Raw genomic sequence first — 25,849 nt, 5'->3', positions numbered from 1 at the left:
TACCCAGAAGGGCACCCATGGTGACTGTCTCACCTACCATGCAAGTCTGGTGAAGGTTTCCTTGATAACCTCAGTTAGATACGGGCCCTTCGTTCTTTTCGCTCCTGTTAACTTTTTTTTCTTTTTATAACTTCTATGGCTCTGATATCATTCTGCCTTTTACTGTAGTTACTCATTCTGTGTTTTATTTTTCCTTGTAGAACTACAGCGAATAAATCTTTGGCAGCTAGCTCTCTTCTTTACATGAACCATGTACTCACATGTGCATTTATAGGCTAAAACAATGCACAGATCATTGCAGTTAAGCTTCCCTAGATCAGAGCTCCCCAACTAACGTGCTCAGTTGGTTACAGGTGTACAGAAATTTTGATCCTTTCTCAACAGTTATGGCAACCAGATATAAACAGTCTCCTCTTTTAACCCAGTGCGCAATACAAATATTTTCATTTTTCGCTCAAGTCACGACCAGGAAAAGGTTGGGAAGCCATATATGCTGGATTCTGTTTTTCCTTTTCTTTCTTTCTTTTTTTTCCCCCAGATTCTATCTCTTGTATAGATTCATTGCTCCATTTCCTACATATATGGAAACTCTCACATCTCACAGTTGGGCGGGGGGAGGGAGAAACAGTGTTTTGAAATAATTCTTGAATTCAAAAAAATTAATATTTTCAGTAAAGACTTTACATTATTTATGTTTTATAGTACATGAAACATAAAGGACAGGACATTCCAAAGTATTTTCGTCTTGAACAGATGCAAGATGAATTTAACTTTGTCTCTGAAGAGGAAATGGAAAAGAGTAAACGTTTCCAGCTATTGCAACTTAGAAATGCAGGTCAATTAGATGTTTTCCTTCTGCAGCAAATGCCTCTCTATGATAAAGAGATTCCAGATTTAGTCTTCCAGGTACATGGTTTCTATTTGAATATGACATTGTGTGATAGATTAATATTTTTGCTGCTTTAAATCTATCTTATTTTTTCTTTTTTTTAACTAGTAAAATACGTTTACTTTAAAAGTAGGTTAAATAGGTTTTTTAATTTCACTTTGGTTATTATCAATCAATGAAAAAAAAATGAATAAATTCTTTTTTTTTTTTATATATATATATGAAATTTATTGACAAATTGGTTTCCATACAACACCCAGTGCTCATCCCAAAAGGTGCCCTCCTCAATACCCATCACCCACCCTCCCCTCCCTCCCACCCCCCATCAACCCTCAGTTTGTTCTCAGTTTTTAAGAGTCTCTTATGCTTTGGCTCTCTCCCACTCTAACCTCTTTTTTTTTTTTTCCTTCCCCTCCCCCATGGGTTCCTGTTAAGTTTCTCAGGATCCACATAAGAGTGAAACCATATGGTATCTGTCTTTCTCTGTATGGGAGAGTGTAATGCTAAGTGGAATAAATTCTTTGATATTTGTTTTTATCCTGGGCTGAAAGGAAATTGCAGTACACCACTTAATATTAAATATAGTAAAACTTGTTTTAAAAAATAATGTAGGGGTGCCTGGGTGGCTCAGTTGATTAAGCATACGACTTTGGCTCAGGTCAAGATCTCACAGTTCGTGAGTTCAAGCCCCACGACTGGGTCTGTGCTGACAGCTCAGAGCCTGAAGCCTGCTTCAGATTCTGTGTTACTTGCACTCTGTGTGTGTGTCTCTCTCTCTCTCTCAAAAATAATTACACATTAAAAAAAAATAATGTAAAGGATTCTGTATGTTTGTTTTTGTTGCTGCCACTTAGCCATCCTTTAGCTTTTATACCCTAATTTAGAGTATATGCAAACAAATGTATACAAGACTCATTACATTTAAAACTCAAGTTATAGGGAGAGGTTGGGAGCCGAGAAGGCACCACCTACACACCCACTGGATGATTAGATTGAGTTTCAGATGTAATCAGCCAGGGATGCAGAAACATACAGAAGCAGAGCAGAACATAGGACAGGACACCTGCAACAAATTTTGATGCTGGTTTTTCCTGGGCTTTGGAACCCTAATGGGGGTGATTAAGCTTCTTGTGACATGTCCACACAGAGTAAGGTTTTGCCAGAGTTAACAAAACAAAATGAAACAAACAAACAAACAAATCAATCAAACAAAAATCCCCTGTACACAATAGGCAAAATTTACATAACTACTCTAGGAGAATTAATACTTATATGGTAAATGCACTTCCATTTAAGGGAATGTTTACAAACTTTGGACTCTTCTGGCTCTTGAACCCAAGTCAAGGCCATATTATCCTTCAAGAAAAGAAATAGAGCCAGTACCTAAGTGTCCCTGAACAAATTCTCTGTCTCCAGCTTTCTAGCATTCTGGAAAAAACCTGTTCCTTATAATCGGTCCCGTGAGTATGATTCAGTGACCCTACTGTCTGTGTGGTTCTGAAACTGAGTTGGTGTAAGGATCATGACCAGAAATCTGTTTCCTCATAGGCTCTTAGACAAATATTATACTCAGTGGATAGACATCAATTTTCCCATTAATCTGAACAACATAAGGATGGCCACTATTATCTCTACCAGTAAGAGCCAATACATTAAGACAAAAAGAAGAAAGGAAAGAAGGAAATTAGAATTAGAAAAGACAAACTGCCTTTGTTTGCAGAAAATACATTTGTCTTCATGGAAAACATAAGAGAATCTACAACAAACTATCAAAAATAATAAATTTGTTGAATATAATATCCATATTTTAAAATGAATAGCAATTTTGTTAGAGCAAAAAGAACATTGTGCCTCTACAATGAAGAAATCTAGTTGTCACCATCTCGACTCAGTGATCCAACTTAATCTTATTAATTGTGGTAGACAGAATAATGACTCCCTAAGGATGTCCACTCCCTAATCCCCAGAACCTGTGAATATGTTCTGTTACGTTGTTTAAAACAGGGAGATTATCCTGGATTACCTGGGTGGACCTAATCTAATTATATGATCCTTTAAAAGCAGAGAAATTTTTCCAGCTGGGAGGAAAAACAGCAGCAAGAGAAATCAGAGATTTGTCAAGAGAAGGATTCAACATGTGGTTGCTGGCTCTGAGATTTAGAGACCCACCTACCTGTAAAGACTGGAGACGGGTCCCTGGAAGCTAAGAGGGGGCCCCAGCTGACAGCAGCAAGGGAATCAGACCTCAGTCCCATAGCTGCAGGGTCCTGGATTCTGCCAACAGTGTCAGTGAGCTTGGAAACAGATCCTTCTGGAGCTTCCCAATAAGAACCTGGCTGGCCTACACCTTGTGAGACCTGGGGCAGAGACCTGGGGCAGAGAACTAGAACCTCACACCTACAAAACTGTGAGAGGATAAGTTTCTGTTGTTGGAAGCCACTTAATCTGTGATAATTTGTTACAGCAGCAATAGAAAACTGATATACTAATAAAGGACAGCCAGATATTACTGGCCCTTACATGATACAGTATAAAATACACAACATTATAATGAAGTATCCTTGCCAAATATGTGTAATCTGATTCCAATTAGGACTTTAGATGAATTTGTTTACAAGAGATAGGAGGACTAGAGAAACAAGCTAAGTGGCACCGCTGAAACAATCAAATTTGCAATGTGGGACAACTGGCTGGCAGGTACAACTGTTTTAATCTCTTTAAAAAGGCAGAGTATTCTAGATTAAAAGAGACTAAAGGGACAACCACAGGCAACATGATCCGTAATTAGATCTAGATTTTGAGGGGGAAAAATGGCAATTGGTGAAATTTGACTATGGGATGAGTATTAAATAATACTGGGAAATTGTTAATTTTGTTGTCTGAGATTATGGCATCGTGGTTGTTAGTCCTTAGTTTTTTGAAGATTCATGCTGAAGTATTTATTTAGGAATGAGGTATCATGGTATCTATAATTTACTTTGAGATATTTTAGCCAAAATAATAAAAGAGATTAAGCAGATGTGGCAAAGTACACAGTTGATCCTGTAACAACTTGGGGGTTAGGAGCGTCGAACCCTGAGCAGTTGAAAGTTTGTGTATAACTTTTGACTCCCCTCAGACTGAACTAATAGCCTGTTGTGGACTAGATGTGTTACCAATAACATAAAACATTGATTAACACATATTTTGTATGTTACATTATTATATGCTGTATTCCATAAAGTAAGCTAGAGAGAAAAGAAAATGTTATTAAGAAAATCGTAATGAAGAAAAAATATATTTTCAGTACCATACTGCAAAAAAAATCTGTATCTAAGTGTGCCTGCACAGTTCAAAGCCATGTTGTTCAAGGATCAACTGTAATTACTTAATCAAGAAAATGGGTATATGGATTTTAACATTCTTGGTAATTTTCTGTAGGTTTGAAAAATCTGAGGAGAAAATAAAGACAGAAATAAATAGCATTCTATACATCAGTAAAAACCTACTAAAAATGTAACTTAATGAAGATACCCCTTCAATGACAATAAAAACTCTAAGATACTCAGGAGTATATTTAACAAAAAGATGTTCAAAAACTTAGTGGAGACAATTATAAAACATTTTGAATGATGTAAAAAAAATCTGAGTAAGTGTTCACTGATAGGAAGTTGTAAGATGCCCACATTGTAGGATGCTGGTCCTCCCCAAATTAACGTGAAAATGTAGTAATACAATCCCAAACCAGTGAAATAGAGCAGAGGACCTCCAAACAGACTTATCATGCATGTGTGGAAACTTCTATGTTTGGCAGAGGTATCGTCACAAATCAATTGGAAAAAAATGGACTATCTGTTAAGTGGTTCTGGTCATCTCTGTAGAAAGAAGTAAAGTCAAATTCAAATCTCACAAAAGGAATACATACCATGTGTAATGAAGATTACACGTGAATTATGTTACCTATACTGGAATTAAAATAAAAAACTTCATAAAAAGGAAAATGTGAAAAGCAGAACTTAACTGAATGTCTTAATCTTGGGGTAAGAAAGTATTTCTTAAAACACAAAAAGTATAAATTAAAAAGGAAAAGCTTAATAAATTTGATACTAAGATTAAAACCCTACAGATTAAGAAAATATATTTATAACACATATAACAAAAATTAATATCTAGATATAATATTTAACTCCTATAAATTAATACTTTAAAGAACAAAGTGATATGAAATATTTATATATTTTTAAGTAAAAGTTACCGACCAACAGAATTAAATTCAAGATTTCTTGCAGAAAATTGGAAGAACAAATAAGTTACTTTCAGATAAAAGAATGTTTATTGTAATATAGCTGAAAGTTATAAAGTATCTACTTCATTATTTTTGGGTAGTGTTTGGTGATATCCATAATGTAAAACAATTTCCATGTGCATTAAGGATGTATCCCACAAATGCAGATATAACAGATGCAGATTTATTCTAAATTATATAGATGACACAGCCTGACAATCTTATACCAACTGTTGGATGTAAAATTAAAGTTATCATTAACTTTTTTTTTCAATATATGAAATTTATTGTCAAATTGGTTTCCATACAACACCCAGTGCTCATCCCAAAAGGTACCCTCCTCAATACCCATCACCCACCCTCCCCTCCCTCCCACCCCCCCATCAACCCTCAGCTTGTTCTCAGTTTTTAAGAGTCTCTTATGCTTTGGCTCTCTCTCCCACTCTAACCTCTTTTTTTTTTTCCTTCCCCTCCCCCATGGGTTTCTGTTAAGTTTCTCAGGATCCACATAAGAGTGAAAATATATGGTATCTGTCTTTCTCTGTATGGCTTATTTCACTTAGCATCACACTCTCCAGTTCTATCCACATTGCTACAAAGGGCCATATTTCATTCTTTCGCATTGCCACGTAGTACTCCATTGTGTATATAAACCACAATTTCTTTATCCATTCATCAGTTGATGAACATTTAGGCTCTTTCCATAATTTGGCTATTGTTGAGAGTGCTGCTATAAACATTGGGGTACAAGTGCCCCTATGCATCAGTACTCCTGTATCCCTTGGGTAAATTCCTAGCAGTGCTACTGCTGGGTCATTGGGTAGGTCTATTTTTAATTTTCTGAGGAACCTCCACACTGTTTTCCAGAGTGGCTGCACCAGTTTGCATTCCCACCAACAGTGCAAGAGGGCTCCCGCCCTCTCCAGCATCTGTAGTCTCCTGATTTGTTCATTTTGGCCACTCTGACTGGCGTGAGGTGATACATGAGTGTGGTTTTGATTTGTATTTCCCTGATGAGGAGTGATATTGAGCATCTTTTCATGTGCCTGTTGGCCATCTGGATGTCTTCTTTAGGGAAGTGTCTATTCATGTTTTCTACCCATTTCTTCACTGGGTTATTTGTTTTTTGGGTGTGGAGTTTGGTGAGCTCTTTATAGATTTTAGATACTAGCCCTTTGTCCGATACGTCAATGGCAAATATCTTTTCCCATTCCGTTGATTGCCTTTTAGTTTTGTTGGCTGTTTCCTTTGCTGTGCAGAAGCTTTTTATCTTCATAAGGTCCCAGTAGTTCATTTTTGCTTTTAATTCCCTTGCCTTTGGGGATGTGTCAAGTAAGAAATTGCTACGACTGAGGTCAGAGAGGTCTTTTCCTGCTTTCTCCTCTAGGGTTTTGATGGTTTCCTGTCTCACATTCAGGTCCTTTATCAATTTTGAGTTTATTTTTGTGAATGGTGTAATAAAAGTGGTCTAGTTTCAATCTTCTGCATGTTGCTGTCCAGTTCTCCCAGCACCATTTGTTGAAGAGACTGTCTTTTTTTCCATTGGATGTTCTTTCCTGCTTTGTCAAAGATGAGTTGGCCATACGTTTGTGGGTCTAGTTCTGGGGTTTCTGTTCTATTCCATTGGTCTATGTGTCTGTTTTTGTGCCAATACCATGCTGTGTTGATGATTACAGCTTTGTAGTAGAGGCTAAAGTCTGGGATTGTGATGCCTCCTGCTTTGGTCTTCTTCTTCAAAATTACTTTGGCTATTCGGGGCCTTTTGTGGTTCCATATGAATTTTAGGATTGCTTGTTCTAGTTTTGAGAAGAATGCTGGTTTAATTTTGATTGGGATTGCATTGAATGTGTAGATAGCTTTGGGTAGTATTGACATTCTGACAATATTTATTCTTCCAATCCATGAGCACAGAATGTTTTTCCATTTCTTTATATCTTCTTCAATTTCCTTCATAAGCTTTCTATAGTTTTCAGCATACAGATCTTTTACATCTTTGGTTAGATTTATCCCTAGGTATTTTATGCTTCTTGGTGCAATTGTGAATGGGATCAGTTTCTTTATTTGTCTTTCTGTTGCTTCATTATTAGTGTATAAGAATGCAACTGATTTCTGTACATTGATTTTGTATCCTGCAACTTTGCTAAATTCATGTATCAGTTCTAGCAGACTTTTGGTGGAGTCTATCGGATTTTCCATGTATAATATCATGTCATCTGCAAAAAGCGAAAGCTTGACTTCATCTTTGCCAATTTTGATGCCTTTGATTTCCTTTTGTTGTCTGATTGCTGATGCTAGAACTTCCAACACTATGTTAAACAACAGCGGTGAGAGTGGACATCCCTGTCGTGTTCCTGATCTCAGGGGGAAAGCTCTCAGTTTTTCCCCATTGAGGGTGATGTTAGGTGTGGGCTTTTCATAAATGGCTTTTATGATGTTTAAGTATGTTCCTTCTATCCCGACTTTCTCGAGGGTTTTTATTAAGAAAGCGTTGCTGAATTTTGTCAAATGCCTTTTCTGCATCGATTGACAGGATCATATGGTTCTTATCTTTTCTTTTATTAATGTGATGTATCACATTGATTGATTTGCGAATGTTGAACCAGCCCTGCATCCCAGGAATGAATCCCACTTGATCATGGTGAATAATTCTTTTTATATGCTGTATCTATTTATATGCTGTATCGATTTGCTAGTATCTTATTGAGAATTTTTGCATCCATATTCATCAGGGATATTGGTCTGTAGTTCTCTTTTTTTGCTGGGTCTCTGTCTGGTTTAGGAATCAAAGTAATACTGGCTTCATAGAATGAGTCTGGAAGTTTTCCTTCCCTTTCTATTTTTTGGAATAGCTTGAGAAGGATAGGTATTATCTCTGCTTTAAACGTCTGGTAGAACCTGGGAAGCCATCTGGTCCAGGACTCTTACTTGTTGGGAGATTTTTGATGACTGATTCAATTTCTTCGCTGGTTATGGGCCTGTTCAAGCTTTCTATTTCCTCCTGATTGAGTTTTGGAAGCGTGTGGGTGTTTAGGAATTTGTTCATTTCTTCCAGGTTGTCCAGTTTGTTGGCATATAATTTTTCATAGTATTCCCTGATAATTGCTTGTATTTCTGAGGGATTGGTTGTAATAATTCCATTTTCATTCATGATTTTATCTATTTGGGTCATCTTCCTTTTCTTTTTGAGAAGCCTGGCTAGAGGTTTATCAAATTTGTTTATTTTTTCAAAAAACCAACTCTTGGTTTCGTTGATCTGCTCTACAGTTTTTTAAGATTCTATATTGTTTATTTCTGCTCTGATCTTTATTATTTCTCTTCTTCTGCTGGATTTAGGCTGTCTTTGCTGTTCTGCTTCTATTTCCTTTAGGTGTGCTGTTAGATTTTGTATTTAGGATTTTTCTTGTTTCTTGAGATAGGCCTGGATTGCAATGTATTTTCCTCTCAGGACTGTCTTCGCTGCATCCCAAAGCGTTTGGATTGTTGTATTTTCATTTTCGTTTGTTTCCATATATTTTTTAATTTCTTCTCTAATTGCCTGGTTGACCCACTCATTCGTTAGTAGGGTGTTCTTTAACCTCCATGCTTTGGGAGGTTTTCCAGACTTTTTCCTGTGGTTGATTTCAAGCTTCATAGCATTGTGTTCTGAAAGTATGCATGGTATGATTTCAATTCTTGTATACTTATGAAGGGCTGTTTTGTGACCCAGTATGTGATCTATCTTGGAGAATGTTCCATGTGCACTCGAGAAGAAAGTATATTCTGTTGCTTTGGGATGCAGAGTTCTAAATATATCTGTCAAGTCCATCTGAACCAATGTATCATTCAGGGCCCTTGTTTCTTTATTGACCGTGTGTCTAGATGATCTATCCATTTCTGTAAGTGGAGTGTTAAAGTCACCTGCAATTACCACATTCTTATCAATAAGGTTGCTTATGTTTGTAATTGTTTTATATATTTGGGGGCTCCTGTATTCGGCGCATAGACATTTATAATTGTTAGCTCTTCCTGATGGATAGACCCTGTGATTATTATATAATGCCCTTCTTCATCTCTTGTTACAGCCTTTAATTTAAAGTCTAGTTTGTCTGATATAAGTATGGCTACTCCAGCTTTCTTTTGACTTCCAGTGGCATGATAAATAGTTCTCCATCCCCTCACTCTGAATCTAAAGGTGTCCTCAGGTCTAAAATGAGTCTTTTGTAGACAGCAAATAGATGGGTCTTGTTTTTTTATCCATTCTGATACCCTATGTCTTTTGGTTGGCGCATTTAATCCATTTACATTCAGTGTTATTATAGAAAGATACGGGTTTAGAGTCATTGTGATGTCTGTATGTTTTATGCTTGTAGTGATGTCTCTGGTACTTTGTCTCACAGGATCCCCCTTAGGATCTCTTGTAGGGCTGGTTTGGTGGTGACAAATTCCTTCTGTTTTTGTTTGTTTGGGAAGACCTTTATCTCTCCTTCTATTCTAAATGACAGGATTCTCGGCTGCATATTTTTTCTGTTCATCACATTGAAGATCTCCTGCCATTCCTTTCTGGCCTGCCAAGTTTCAGTGGAGAGATCGGTCACAAGTCTTATAGGTCTCCCTTTATATGTTAGAGCACGTTTATCCCTAGCTGCTTTCAGAATTTTCTCTTTATCCTTGTATTTTGCCAGTTTCACTGTGATATGTCGTGCAGAAGATCAATTCAAGTTACATCTGAAGGGAGTTCTCTGTGCCTCTTGGATTTCAATGCCTTTTTCCTTCCCCAGATCAGGGAAGTTCTCAGCTATTATTGCTTCAAGTACACCTTCAGCACCTTTCCCTCTCTCTTCCTCCTCTGGAATACCAATTATGCGTAGATGATTTCTCTTTAGTGCATCACTTAGTTCTCTAATTTTCCCCTCATACTCCTGGATTTTTTTATCTCTCTTTTTCTCAGCTTCTTCTTTTTCCATAATTTTATCTTCTAGTTCACCTATTCTCTCCTCTGCCTGTTCAATCCGAGCCATGGTTGTCTCCATTTTATTTTGCAGATCATTAATAGCATTTTTTTAGCTCCTCCTGGCTGTTCCTTAGTCCCTTGATCCCTGTAGCAATAGATTCTCTGCTGTCCTTTATACTGTTTTCAAGCCCAACGATTAATTTTATGACTATTACTCTAAATTCACTTTCTGTTACATTGTTTAAATAGTTTTTGATCACTTCATTAGCTGTCGTTATTTCCGGGATGTTTTTTTGAGGGGAATTCTTCCATTTCGTCATTTTGGATAGTCCCTGGAGTGGTGTGGGACTGCGGGGCCACTTCCCCTGTGCTGTCTTGAATAACTTGCGTTGGTGGGTGCAGTCAGACCTGATGTCTGCCCCCAGCCCACCACTGGGGCCACAGTCAGACTGGTGTGTGCCTTCTCTTCCCCTCTCCTAGGGGCGGGATTCACTGTGGGGTGGCGTGGCCCGTCTGGGCTACTTGCACACTGCCAGGCTTGTGGTGCTGGGGATCTGGCGTATTAGCTGGGGTGGATCCGCAAGGGGGCAGGAGGGGCAGGCTCAGCTGGCTTTTCCTTCGGAGATCCGCTTCGGGAGGGGCCCCTCTTCTGTGGGCCTCTTGTCTACGCTTTTTCTGGAGAATCCGTTCTGCTAGTCTTCTGGCGATTTTCTGGGTTATTTAGGCAGGTGTGGGTGGAATCTAAGTGATCCGCAGGACACGTTGACCTCAGCGTCCTCCTACACCGCCATCTTCCTATCATTAACTTTTTAAAGCTAGCAGTTAAGGGGCACCTGGCTGGCTTAGTCAGTGGAACATGCAACTCTTGATCTTGGGGTTGTGAGTTCGAGCCCCACATTGGGTGTAGGGTTTACTTTAAAATTTTTTTAAAAAATAAGGTTATAAATTAAAAATTAAAGTTATTGATACTATACTATTTCCTATATGTTTTATTTTCAGTGATTGCCAGGTAAATATATGCATAAAGAACATTTCTCAATCATCTTCACATTTTTTCATAATTTCTCAATCGTAATTTTTTCCTCAACATTACTCTATTTTAAAAGATGAATGGACTTTATCCTAGAAGCAAACAAAAGAATCAAAAGCTCTTCTTAGCTAATGCTCAGTGATTTCCAGCATCTCCTATCCATGAACCAAAGTGAACATTTAATATTTTATTGTAGTGTATCATAGCTGAACTCTGTGACATTGAAGAGGTGAAACTAACTTAATTCTCTGTTTAGGAATATGAAACTCAGATAGAGAAGGATATCCCCATTTCAGATGTCAATTCTATTACTGCACAACGGATTAATTCTGCCAATTTTCTGAAAAAGGTAACAATGGCAAAATAGTATCATTAATATGTTTGCATTCACTTTTGTGAAATCCTCCTAATCTCCTTTTCCATTCATTGCTTGCAAAAATTAGGAGTGAAAAATAGTGGCACCATTACCATTGTAAATACTTAATCTTCAAATAGAAACTGTTATTTCTTTAAATTAAATTTATTTTTTTGTAGATGAAAAAGTTGATAATGAGAAGAATTGTCAAAGTTAGCAAAGTTAACTTATCGGATGTTGTGGCTGATTATGAAGAAATTGTATCTGCAAGGTACATAGTAAAAATTATTATTTAAATATGAAATATAAAGCTGTAAGATAATGCCTTCAAATTTCTCTATGTTCTCTGTTCTAATATTAAGTTACATGCAAAGGATGCATTTACAAAGCTTAAAGTGAAATATAGTGACTTAAAATATATTATTAATTTTTTTAATGTTTATTTATTTTTGAGAGAGAGAGAGACAGAGTGTGAGCCGGGGGGAGGAGCAGAGAGAGAGGGGGACACAGAATCCAAAACAGGCTCCAGGCTCTGAGCTATCAGCACAGAGCCTGATGTGGAGCTCTAACCCACGGATCACGAGATCATGACCTGAGCCAAAGTTGGATGCTTAACCAGCTGAGCCACCCAGGCGCCCCATTTTGTTATTTTTTTTATTAGGTTTTTTTTTTTTTTTTTTGGTTATTTAAAATTGCACTTTGGACATATCTATATGATATGTATTTTCAGTTGCATAGCAATGTATTTTCAATTGCATAGCATTTTAATTTTTTTAATGTTTATTTTTTGAGACAAAGCACAAGCCGGGGAGGGGCAGAGAGAGACACACACACACAGAATCTGAAGGGGGCTCTAGGCTCTGAGGTGTCAGCACAGAGCCCGTTGTGGGGCTTGAACCCAACAGCCATGAGACCATGACCTGAGCCGTAACTGGACGCTTTAGCTGACTGAGCCACCCAGGTGCCCTGGTAGTATTTTAGTTTTTAACCCTCTCCTTATTGATTGTTTTTAGGCGAGAAAGAAAAAGAAAAGAAATACCTTTGTCCCAAATTAGTTTTGTCCTAAGATTTTCCTGTCCTGGAACCACTACTGGAAAAGTCACTGCTGGCAGCACCACACATTAAGCCTACAATCTCCCCCTTTCAAAACTGAATCCTCAACTATACATGGGTGCTGTGATCCACAGACAGCAGTTGGGGGAGCCTTTGGCTGAACTCAATTGTTATATCATTCTGTCTCTGAAACTTAGCGGTGGGACCGGGACTATGCATGCCATGTTTCTGGGAACCCTCCCTGGGGCCACATGCAGATTCCTAATGTTACTAATAAGGCTTTAAATTGGTTTGGATGCAGAAATCTATTGTATTTTATTTTCATTTTTTGGGGGGGAGGGGGGAATGCGTGTGGCCATAAAGCTATAATTCCATGGATTTGTGTTGGCAGCCTGTGTAACTAACTCCTGTCTCAAAGCCATGCAGAAAAGTTGAGTGTCTAACCACTTTCAAGAGAGCAATTCCTGAAAAATGAATAATATTCTGAAAGAACATCATGTTTTGTGGAATTACCTCTCCTTGTCTTTTCTTGGACCATGTACCCAAAGGGCATGGAGCAATCACATTTTCTCATAACATGACAGTGAGCATAGCATCTCTTCTATGCTCCAAAAAAGCTTCTTTCCTTCAGTTTAAGACAACTCTGTATCCGCTCCACAATGGAGAACATATAGGTTGAGAATAATGGCCTTATTTACAATAGTTAACTTTAAAAATTGATGTCTTTTAAAACAAAGTAATCTTGTACATATGCGGATGATCACTTTTTTACTCTTTAGCCAGTTGACATATGCAGTTTGTAAGCTTGTTGAACGACAAAGAAAGTTAAAGCCTCAGAGGAAAGAAAGGAGAAAGGTGGCCGCACAGACTATCTGTGATGGAGATATTAAGATTCTTGTTAGAATACTGCGGGCTTACAATATTCCTACCAGAAACACAACAGTTAATAGGTAAGACAGTGTGCACCAGTTTTTACAGTTGCAAAAGCTCTGTCTTAAATATAATTTCCAAACTGTCCTGTGTGTAAAACTCTGCACTTTATTAATGCTCCATATACAGAAATGGAATGAAAGCTGAAGTCTTCATTTGGATAGTCATATTGTCATTGCCATGTCTTAAGAGTTTTCAGAAGTTTGAGATGCACAAAGTAACTTCAGCATGTGTATTTTGGGGTGACATATCAAATAAATACCTTTGTCCCTATTCCCTGTTGTGGAAACTTGTGATGCTGCTCTTGCCAAGTGCACTGTTCTCTGCCACTGGCCCCTCTTAGTTTTGAAAGTAAGCTCTGTCTGGGACTTGTCATTTTGGTTGACCTCTGCAAAAATCAGATCTTACCCAACTCTTCTGCAGGCACTCTCTGTGTTTTATTTATGTTTCTTGAGCCAAGGATATGTGGGGCCAGAATAGACATTGCCATTTAGTGGCCAAATTAAGGCATCATGAATATTAAATGCTCATGTATATTTAGTGTATCCTGAATATTGAGTGTCTTATATATTTAGTCTCATGTATGAATCGTATATTATGGATATTTAGAACCCAGGTATCTCAGGAATATTAAGTATCCCTTCCTATGTTTAACACCTATGTGCTCTTTTTGTCTTATGTTAACCACATCCCATGATTTCTACATGTGAAAAAATATTTTGCTTACTAGGTACTAATCTATAGATTATCTATAAAACCTAATTTATAAAACCTCTTAAAAGCTTTTCCTATGTTTCATAAACTACATCCTTATTTATCTAATAGAACTGATGTTCTCAAAACAAATGCACATTTCAAAGGCTAACTTTTATGAAATAAGGACATCATAAAATCACCACCATTTTCTGTAGTCATCAATTTGTAAAAGACAGAATATTATAATACCTAAAACAGGAAGGATATAATCTCCATGTATCGCTTACCTTATTTTTCTCCTTTGCAAAGTCCAGTGAAAACTTATCACAAACTGGATCCAATACATAGTTCTGCACTTAGGAGCCAGTCTTCCAGAATAGTGATTATCAAATGTTTAGCTCTAACCACCTATGATAAGAAGATACAAAGCAAATTTTCAGATCCAGGGTAACTGAATTCTTTATCTCCATGAACATAGGCAAAACGCTACTGATTCCCACCAACACTAATGTTAAAATTACTTAAAGTGTTTACCTCTAACTCATTTTTCCTGAAGAGCCTTGGATCTGCCCACTTATTTGATATCATCCGTATCTCACCTCAGACATAAGGAAACAGTCAAATCAGTATCTTCAGATGAGATCTTAAATGAGGTAAGTATTTAATAACACTTCTATAAAGTTCAATTTTGATTATGTTTGCCCTGAATTGTGACTGGCTGCTATCTGGCCTCTCCATCTCTAGCGTCTTGAGCTTCCAGTTGACTTTCTATAACGCAATGAAGGTGCTCTTTGTAAAATGTAATCCTAACCAATTCATTCCATGCTCCCCTGCTCTCAGGGCCTACAGAATAAGGTACAAGCTCCTTTAGAACACCTGCAAAAATCTGTGATGATCTGGCCCTTACCTACAAATCAGCCACATCACTCTCCACCCCACGACAGTATCATATCATATCATATCATATCATATCATATCATATCATATCATACTTCTACTTCTAGAAAGTCTCTTGCCCTTTCCTTTACCTGGAGTGGCCTCCACACAGCTCCATGTTATTGGCCACATGAAACTTCCTACTTAACATTTCAGAGCTCAAACATGTTTTCTCTGTGAAGCTCTCCTTTTCCTTACCCCAGAAAATTAATCATTGGCCTTCCTGAGTAACTATTCTACCTTGAATATATTTCTTTTATTTTTCACATTTCATTGCAATTTTATTTGTTTACCTGTTTAACTTCCCCTGACAGGCTATACAATCCTTGAAGGTAAGTTCCATTTATGTTTTGATCCTAGAAAAGTACCTGATATTGAATAGCACCAATAAATATTTATTAAATGAATGAACCACTACTGGCTGTTTGAAAACCTGGAAAAAGTAAGCCATCCAGTTGTCAGTCAGTAACCAAGTAATGTCCTAGCCTTCTCCCTCTTACCAGCTTTATAAAATATTTCAAAAATCTAGTCAGTGTTTATTATGTGTTTCAGGGTACTATATACCCTTTTGTGGAAGTTTCCTTTCAACACACTGTATACCGAACCAGTACTGCAAGTGGATCTCATCCATGCTGGAACGAAGAAATTAAAGTAGATTTTATGTAGGTTGGAATCTATTTCTCTTCAGCTTCTAAAAACGAGCAATAGCAAAATTGTTTTCTTATGCCATTTATCGAAAATAATGATTGAGATATGATTTATTTTTTAAGCTTTTAAATTATGAAATATTTCTTAGATAGGCATGAATATATATGCAAATGTAAGTTCTGAGGAAAAATGATAGTATGAATACCCATGTATTGGCCATCCAGCTTAAATAGAATATGACCATTACCTTTGAAGGCCAGGACCTCATCGTATTCCCTCTCCTTCCCCCTGGAGGTAACAACCACTAATCTGTGTTAACATTCCCTCTCTTTATGATTTTATATCATTAATATTTATCCCTAACTATGTATTATTTACTTGTGGATGTTTATATAAATTGAATCGTCTTTTGCAATCTTGTTTATTTGCTCTCAGTTATTTTGAGAGATTCATCTGTGTTCATACTCCTAGCTTTCCTCTCTCCTCCTTCCTCCCTTCTATTTTCTTTCTTTCTTTGCTACCTCTTCTCCCCTCTCCTCTTTTCTTTCCTTCCTTCTTTTATTTTCATTTCTAGATAGTATCCTACTGGACTAAAATGCCATAATTTTTTCTACTTTTTCCTGGTGATACACATTTTTCTTGTTTTAGGCTTTTTCTATTGCAAGTAATGTTGCTCTGAACATTCTTGTACTTGTCTTCTGGAGCACACATGCAAGAGTTTCTTTTTAAGACAGTAGTGCTCAAACGTTTTTGTGCCTTAGAATCACCTGTATGGCTTCTTAAACCATTGCTGGGCCCCACCTTCATAGCTTCTAATTCAGTAGGTCTGGGGTAGGTCTTGATGATTCCACTTCCAACAAGTTCCCAGGTGTTACTGATGCTACTTAGTGAGGAGATACTTTGAGAACCTCTGCTCTAGGATATATGTCCAGGAGTAGAATTGCTAGGTTATAGTTGAATTCAGCTTCAGCTTTACTAGATAATACCAAACTGTTTTCTAGTGACTGTACCAATATACACTCCCAATAGCAATATACAAAAGTTCTATTGTGTGTCGTATCTTCAATAATATTTTGTACTTTTAAAATTATGTTTTCCAATATGATAGATCTAAAATGATATTATCATTGTGGTTTAAATTACATTCCCTGTTTTCTAATGAGATTGAGTTTTTTCCCCATTTTAAAAAAATCAATAGACTACTTTTTAGAGCAGTTTTAGGCTCACAGTAAACTTGAATAGAAAGTGCAGAGAGTTCTCATATACACCCTTCCCACAATACACACACATACAGCTTCCCTCAGCATCAGTGTGGTATGTTTGTTACAATCCATGAACCAATGTTGACACATCATTATCAACCATTACTTGAGAGTTCACTCTCATGTTGTGCATTTTATGGGTTTTGGCAAATGTATAAGGACATGAACCCACCACTATAATATCATACAGCATTGTGTTACTGCCCTAAAAATATTCTCTGTTTCATCTATTCATCCCTTCATCCTTCCCCTGGGACCTCTAGCAACCACTGACATTTTTACTGCCTCCATAGCTTTTTCCCTTTTCCAGAATGTCATTGCATTAACCTATGGGTAGGCCTTATCCAATCAGTTGAAGGCTTAACAGGAAAAAGACTTACCTCCCCCTAGGGAGACTCAAACTGCAACTCTTCCCTGGGCCTCCAGCCTGCTGGTCTACCCTGCAGATTTTGGACTTGCATACCCCACAATCACGTGAGTCAGCACTACAGAAGGTAATTTGCTTTACTCAAGGTCTACTAATTTTTTTTTTTTAATTTATTTTTGGGACAGAGAGAGACAGAGCATGAACGGGGGAGGGGCAGAGAGAGAGGGAGACACAGAATCGAAAACAGGATCCAGGCTCTGAGCCATCAGCCCAGAGCCTGACGCGGGGCTCGAACTCACGGACCGCGAGATCGTGACCTGGCTGAAGTCGGACGCTTAACCGACAGCGCCACCCAGGTGCCCCCTACTAATTTTTTTTTAATGTAGAAATAACACTTCACGTGAATCCTACCCCGTTAACCTTTAAAGTGTGCAGTATATTACTGTTGGCTGTAGGTACAATGTTGCACAGCAGATCTTTAGAACTTACTCGTCTTGCTTAACTGAAACTTAATGCCTATTGATTAGTAACTCCCCATTTGCCTCTCCCAGGCCCTGGCAACTAACATTCCACTCTTTGATTTTTTGAAGTTGTTTTAGATGTCTCATATAAGTGGAATTATTCAGTACTTGTCTTTTGGTGACTGGTTTATTGGTTTCTTTTAGTTAGCATAAGGTCCTCAAGGTTCATCCATGTTGTCGCATATTGCAGAATTTCCTTATTTTTTAAGGGTGAATAGTATTTATTTCATTGTGTGTGTAGCACATTAGCTTTATCCATTCATCTGTCAACAGACATTTAGGATATTTTCGTATCTTGACTATTGTCTGCGCTACAATAAACATAAGAGTGCTAACATCTCTTTGAGATCCTGATTCAGTTCTTTTGGATAGATGCCCAGAAATGGGATTGCTAGATCAGATGGCAAATCTGTTTTTAATTTTTTTGAAGAACCTCCATACTGTTTTCCATAGCAGCTGCATTGTTTTGCGTTCCTACTGGCAGCGTGCAAGGATTCCAGCTTTCCACATCTTTACTAACACTTGTCATCTTTCCTTTTTTGTTAAAAACAAAGCCAAAAAATTCGGCCAGGTGTGAGGTGGTATCTCATTGCTGTTTTGATTTGCATTTCCCTGATTATTAGTGAGCATTTTGTTATTGGTTAACAATTATTGAGCTTTTTTTAAAAAAGATTTTATTTTATTTTATTTTTTAAGTAATCTCTACACCCAGCTTGGGGCTTGAATTTACAACCCCGAGGCAAAGAGTGCATGCTCTAGTGACCGAGCCAGCCAGGTGCCCTGAGCACTTTTTCATATACTTGTTGGTCATTGTAGATCTTCTTTGGAAAATGTCTACTCAAGTTTCAGCATATTTTAAAATTGGATTATTAATTTATTATTGAGTTGTATGAATCCCTCATATGTTTTGGAGATTAACCCTTTATAACATATAAGGTTTATAAATATTTTCTCTCATGCCATACATTGCCTTTTCACTTCGATGATTGTTTCCTTTGCTGTGATGAAAATTTACATTTTGATATATTTCCACTTGATTATTTTTGTTTTTATTGCCCGTGCTTTGGCGTCGTATCTATGAAATGAAATCATTGCCACAACATATGCCATGAAGCTTTTCTCTTGTGTTTTCTTCTAGGAGCTTTACAGTTTTAAGTCTTTAATTTTAAGTCTTTAATCCATTTTGAATTGATTTTTGTGTGTGGTGTAAAACAAGGGTCCAATTGGACTATTTTTGCATGTTGATAGTTTTATTGATACCATTTGTTGAAGAGACTATTCTTTCCACGTTGTGTATTCTTGACATCCTTGTCAAAGATCAGTTGACCCAATATAGATGCGGGGATTTATATCTGGGCTCTCCATTCTGTACCATTGGTCTGTATGTCTGTCTCAATGCCAGTACCATAATATTTTGATTACTGTAGTTTGTAATGTATTTTGAAATCAGGATGTTGGATGCCTTCAGGTTTGTTTGTCTTTCTCAAGATTTATGTTTGATGCTAAATCTATGTAAATAGGTTTTGTTATTGGAAATAAGGTACATTGATCAAGACAAATTTGAAACATAGAATTTAAAATTGTTCTCTAAACTCAATAAGCAATTTTCAGTTGTCACTTCCTATGTATCTTTAGCTCTCACTGGGGTGAAAGTAATATAGAGAACTGGCAACTACATCCATTATCAAACTCCTTTCTCTTGTCCTGGTGCCCTTTCCCCCTTCTCCTGCCAATCTTGTTCATCTCCCTCAAGTTCTACAGATCATGTGGTTCCTGACTATTGGCATGGTTCTTTGATGGTGTCACTGTATTAAATAAAAGGATTTAGGAGAACACAAAATTGTAAGATAAATAAACTTACAAGTGAACTGAAGAGAAGAAGACTGTAGAGTATTTGCAGTTACAGCAGCGAGATAAGCCAGGAACACATTTAGAGAACAACCAAGTAGATCAGAGGGTTCAGCTAAGGCACAACCATTCAGTTACCCACTTTTCGTTCCATGACATACCAGAGCTCTGTTCCCTTCTCCACAGGACATTTTAGTGAATAAAGACCACATGCAAATGGGATAGATAGTAATAATAAATAAACAGTAGATAGTTATTAGCCTTGTGAGCTCTACTGTGGAGGAGAAATTGTGAAATTTGAGTAAGTTTTGAGTAGAATACAAAATGCAGGACAATGCAGGACTTGAGTGATTGAAGGAACATGCTAAGTTGATACACTCAAAAATGTTTGAGGATGACAGTTATCATTTCTCCTACTAGTGTAGTTCTGTAAGTATTCATGGCCTCCTCTGTCCTGTCATAAGCCTTTGCAACATGAAAAGGAACTCTGGAGGAGTAGGGTAGGGAAGTCAGCTTATCACTTAAAAATATAAGGAAACTTCAAACTGTTCTGTAATTTCAACTTACATTTTTCAATTGTCACTGACTGTAGGTCTCAGAAAGGTACAGAAACTGTCAGAGATCCTTTGAAATAGTTGCTTCCTTAGCAACAAGCTTCAATAATATTATCGGTGGCAGTTGGTATAGTGAAATGAGTTCAGGTAGGAGCTCTGTCATTTGCTAGTGGTATTTTCTCAAGCAAATTATTTAACTTCTCTGAGCTGTTAGAAGTTTGATCATGGTCAAGATTGCATGCACAAGCTGGAGCTAAGAGTGAAGAAAGTTCATTGCTTGTGGTATACCACACTCTCCTTTCACTACCTCCAGAAATGTATCTAGTCGAGTAAACCATCAACAGACAGCTTGAAATGCATTCCTCTGTCCCAGTTTCTAGTTGGAGAAAATAAATGCAGGAAAGAAAAAAAAGCTTTATGGTTAAGCAGTCATATTTTTTAGCTGACAGCAAAAGAGCAGTTTAACTGTATGTGGGAACTAGCAGAAGACAGCAGAATTTAAGATATTTGGACAATCTTTTTTTTTTTTCAACGTTTTATTTATTTTTGGGACAGAGAGAGACAGAGCATGAACGGGGGAGGGGCAGAGAGAGAGGGAGACACAGAATCGGAAACAGGCTCCAGGCTCCGAGCCATCAGCCCAGAGCCCGACGCGGGGCTCGAACTCCCGGACCGCGAGATCGTGACCTGGCTGAAGTCGGACGCTTAACCGACTGCGCCACCCAGGCGCCCCAAGATATTTGGACAATCTTAATGCACCATACTTTAGATAATTTGTTTGCAATGGATTGCTGTAGTAAAAGTCTTCCTGCTTGACATTGAAACACTTTTAATGCAAATTACCTCAAGAGAGGTACAGGACAAATTACAAAGCACATACTGGCTTAAGCCTACACTTTGTAAAAGAAAGGAACACAGGTAATTACATGGTTCTTTATGAATAATGCTCTTATAAAACAAGTTAAGCAATTTATATATGTTTTTTTTTTATTTACAGCTCACCAGGACATGATTATAGCTTCTCAAGCTTATCTAAAATAAAAGATAATATATATATCAACATTTTTGATGAAATGATTATTGAAAAACAGGTAATTTAGAATAATTATAACAATCAATGGTGAACTAATTTTAAGGTCAGACTGAATAAACCCTAGTAACATCTTTGTAAATTTGCTTTTAGATGCAATGTCTTTTTCCAACATTTTCTAAAAAGAACTTGGGGCAACTTGAAATAAAATCAGACATGTGACAAGTCAGTTAAAAAATATCAGGGGCGCCTGGGTGGCGCAGTCGGTTAAGCGTCCGACTTCAGCTCAGGTCACGATCTTGCGGTCCGTGAGTTCGAGCCCCGCGTCAGGCTCTGGGCTGATGGCTCAGAGCCTGGAGCCTGCTTCCGATTCTGTGTCCCTTCTCTCTCTGCCCCTCCCCCTTCATGCTCTCTCTCTGTCTCAAAAATAAATAAATGTTAAAAAAAAAAATTAAAAAAAAATATCAGAGATCATAAACCACGTAGAGGAGGTGGAGGGGGTAAATATACCAAGATTTCGGGAGAAGTAGGTTTCTGCAATTTAACATTAAATTTAAATGTGAGCTTTCTGGGAGCCAAGAAAATTGAAACGAAATGAAAATGCATTCTGTATTTCTCACGGCCTGATCAAAGAAAACATACCACTTCGGCAAAAGACACCAAATTATTCACAGGACTAAAACCCAGTTCTAGTCAATCAGATTTTTTAAATTACTGAATGTCTTCATCATAGATACACAAAAGCTCCTAACAATGCTTAGTGTAATCTCTCAAATAAATACTAGCTTCCTTCCTACTAAACTTGGCACCAGAAGTATAAAGATGCATATCCATTATACCTCCTCTCTTGGGACTCTGATTAAACGCTTTATTATAAATGCTCATCAAATTCTATGGCCGTGCTGTTGAAGGAGCAATTAATTCTATCTAGGGACTGGGGCTCAGAGGGAGAGAAGTTGAACTAGACCTTCAAGTATGGTTTAGGAATGAGTCTTCTATAAGAACTAAGAAACATAATGTCAATGTGTTCCAATTCAGTTTTCCAGGAGATGGGACACACATTCTTATTAAAATAGTTTCTATCAATTCTTCATAAATGCTTCATAAAAGGTAAAATATTGAACAGTAATTTGGTGGTGGCTGTTCTCCAAGGAGTTAAACTGAGTAGTTTTCTGATTAAACTGTTAATGAAAGGGAAAAAAAGGAGAGCTTGGGTGGCTCAGTCAGTTTAGTGTCTGACTCTTGATTTCAGCTCAGGTCTTGATCTCATGGTTGGGAGATCAAGCCCTGAGTAGGGTTCCATGTTGGGTGTGAAGCCTGCTTAAGATTCTCTCTTTCCCTCTCCTTCTGCCCCTCCCCCTGCCCTTGTGCACACATGCTCATTCTCTCTCTCTCCCTCAAAAAAATAAAAATAAAAATAAAAAAATAAACTGATAATGGGTGGAACTTGGGAAACCCAAAAAATGCCTAACAGACTTTCTCTCTCAGAAGTGAATTATCTGGTTTGACCGGAATTGAATAATATTTGATTCATAGTTAAATTCTTCTAAGTGCTTTGTGTTGTTATTGAATGAAATCCATATGCTTTAAGTATCAGGACATATGTGACAACATGAGCCTGCTATTTAGGAAAGGAAAGGGCCTGGCCTATGTTCTTGCCTTCCTCTCATGCACTGGGCCAAAACATTCCTTTTTCTCATAAAAGACCCCACCTAGGCTGAGCCCCAGGATGACTACCCCGCTGAAAGAAGGTGTTGGTGTATCATCAACCACTGTTCTTTAGAAAACAGTTTCTTCCCATGCTTCAGTTTTCCTCTTGTCCTTGTGTATTTTTTCTTCCTGCTATCAACTATTTCTTACTTCCTGTGGGTTCCCCCTTCATTAGTTAACTTGTTAGCAGGAAGCTGAGGACTTGGAAGTCTCATAGAAATGTGGCCTATTTTTAGCACTGGGGATGAAAGAACTGGGCTCTTTCTGAGACGAATTTGGAACCAATCTCTCTCTCATAGGAATGGAAATATTTTAAGACCATGAATCTATCTCTAGAGTATCTTAGACCACGTCTTTCATATTAGGTTATTTTTATTTTTTGTTATTTTCTATGTAGTATTATTTTCTCTTGACCTACTAGTTATTTAATAATATGTTTTTATATATTTTCAAATGACTAATGTAACTTTTGATTTCAAATTCTAGTTTTATTGTATTGTAGTCAAAGTGCTTTTGTAATTTTTAATAATCAGAACTATGATTTTTGAAAAACATAGAACTTTTAGAACTTTTTATTTTTGAGGTTTAATTTTAATTACATGCTTTTCCTAGAGTTTACAAACCACTTCAGGTAAGTTTGAATTATTCAGAGGCAAGAGACTCAACCTAGGATTTCTTAATTAAATTTGTATTGACAAGCTTATTCTGGCAAACATTTTGCTTTCTATCCAAGGGGAAATAAATAGTGGAGACAAAAGGCTAAGAAAGTAAAAAATGTCAGTGCTTCAGATCATGAAACCAAATATTGCTAGTATCACCCTTGAAGCCTCTTTTGTGCTCTATCCACATTCCTTCCTCCCCACGAGTAACCATCTTAGCTTCTAACAGTATAGATTAGGTATCGCTTATTTTTGAATCTTGTATGATTGAAATCATACATTATGCATCCATCTGTGAGTGATTTATTTCTCTCTACACTGTGTTTGTGGAAGTCATCTGTAATGATGCTCATTGATTCTCATGGCTGTATGGTATATTGTTGTAGGAATGTACTTTAACTTTTTTATGCATTCTACTATTGATAGATAATTTGTTTCTTTCTAGTTGTTGGCTCTTATATTTAACACTGATATAAATATAATTGTACATGTCTTGGGGACATCTGCATTTCTGTTGGATATATAGTTAAGAGTAAAATTGCTATCTCTCGGACTGTGCATATGCCCAGCTCTAGTTGTTTAATGCCAAGCCATTTTCAGAATGGTTGTGTCAATTCACACTTCCCACCACCAGTTTATGAGAGTTCTGGTTGATCGTATCCTTGTCATTACCTAGCATTGTCTGATTTTTTCATTTCAAACACACTGATGAAAGCAGCCATATCACCTTACGTTTTTAAGTCTCATTTTCATGATAACTCATGAAATTGAGCACTTTTTTCTATGTTTATGGGCCATTTTGATATCCTCTTTTGTGAAAGGTGTGTTCAAGTATTTTGCCCATTTTTTTTCATTGATTTTTAACAGTTCTGTGTATAATCTGGATATGAGTACTTTGTCAGATATACATTTTACAAGTATTTTTCCCACACTGGCTTATCTTTTTTACTTTTTTAATGTGTCTTTTGATGAACAGAAAATCTTGATTTAATGTACTGCAATGCAGTGGTGGTACTTTTTTCGTCCTCTTTAAGAAATATTGCCCACTTTAGATCATGAAGATATTATCCTGTTTTTGCTTCTAAAAGTTTAATCATTTTACCTTTCACATTTAGGTTTAAAATCCAACCAGAATTGATTTTTATGTGTCTGTGAGGTAGAGGTTCAGGATTATTTTTTCCCCATAAGTATATTCAGTTGACCCAGCACCATTTATGGAAAAGATCATCTCTTCCCCCACTGCATTACAAAGTCACCCTTTGTTATGAATCTGGTGACTGTATAAATGTGGGTTTATTTCTGGACTCTGTTCTGTTCTATTAGTCTAATATGTATCCTTGCATTGATACCACACTGTCTTAATTACTAAAGCTTTGTCATAAATTTCGATATCCAGAAGTCTAAGTTTTTCAGCTTTGTTTTTCTTCCTCAAGATTGCTTTGGCTATTCTTAGCCCTTTGTATTTCCATATAAATATTAGAATCAGTTTATTGCTTTCCAAAAACAAGACAAAACCTGCTAGTAGTTTTATTAGGATGGATTGAATACATAGATCAATTTAATTAGAATTGACACCTTTATAATACTGATCTTTCCAATCCCACATACATGGTATATGTCCCCTCTCCCCCTTTAATTTTCTTTGTATTAGTCAGTATTCTCCAGAGAAACAGAATCAATAGGATAGATAGATAGAGATATACATGATATATAGATATAGATATATCATATATATGAGATAGATACAGATATAGGAGATTTATTTTTGGCTCATGGGATTATGGAAGCTGAGATATGCCACAATATGCCATCTGTAAGCTGGAGAGCCAGAAAAGCAAGTGCTATAATTCAGTTTGAGTGCAAAGGCCTGAGGACTGAGAGACTGCTGGTGTAAGTTCCAGAGTCTGAAGCCCTTGAGAACCGGGAGCTCCAATGTCTGAGAGCAGGAGAAGATGGATGTCCCAGTTCAAAAAGAGAGAATTTGCCCTTCCTCCACCTTTTTGTTCTATTCAGGTCCTCAGAGGTTGGGATGATTTCTGCCCACATTGGTGAGGGCTGATTTTTACTCAGTCTATTGATTCAAGTGCAAATCTCTTCAGTAACACCCTCACAGACACACCCAGAGAAAGTGTTTTACATATGTGGGCATCCCTTAGTTCAGTCAAGT

General features: G+C 37.2%; 1 protein-coding gene across 1 annotated transcript in view; it reads left to right on the top strand.

The window, feature by feature from the left end:
* Positions 1–25,849, top strand: part of CC2D2B (coiled-coil and C2 domain containing 2B) — a 98,977-nt gene that overhangs the window by 51,623 nt on the left and 21,505 nt on the right. Inside the window, exons 17-23 of the mRNA XM_032595157.1 lie at positions 703–906; positions 11,370–11,462; positions 11,648–11,739; positions 13,301–13,471; positions 14,704–14,800; positions 15,636–15,745; positions 21,281–21,374. Of these exons, the coding sequence (XP_032451048.1) occupies positions 703–906; positions 11,370–11,462; positions 11,648–11,739; positions 13,301–13,471; positions 14,704–14,800; positions 15,636–15,745; positions 21,281–21,374 (861 nt within the window). The remainder of the gene's footprint in view (positions 1–702; positions 907–11,369; positions 11,463–11,647; positions 11,740–13,300; positions 13,472–14,703; positions 14,801–15,635; positions 15,746–21,280; positions 21,375–25,849) is intronic.

Source organism: Lynx canadensis, chromosome D2, assembly GCF_007474595.2.
Source record: "Lynx canadensis isolate LIC74 chromosome D2, mLynCan4.pri.v2, whole genome shotgun sequence".
Taxonomy (NCBI): domain Eukaryota; kingdom Metazoa; phylum Chordata; class Mammalia; order Carnivora; family Felidae; genus Lynx; species Lynx canadensis.
The sequence above is the reverse complement of the archived record's forward strand: the minus strand, read 5'-3'. Positions and strand labels throughout refer to the sequence as shown.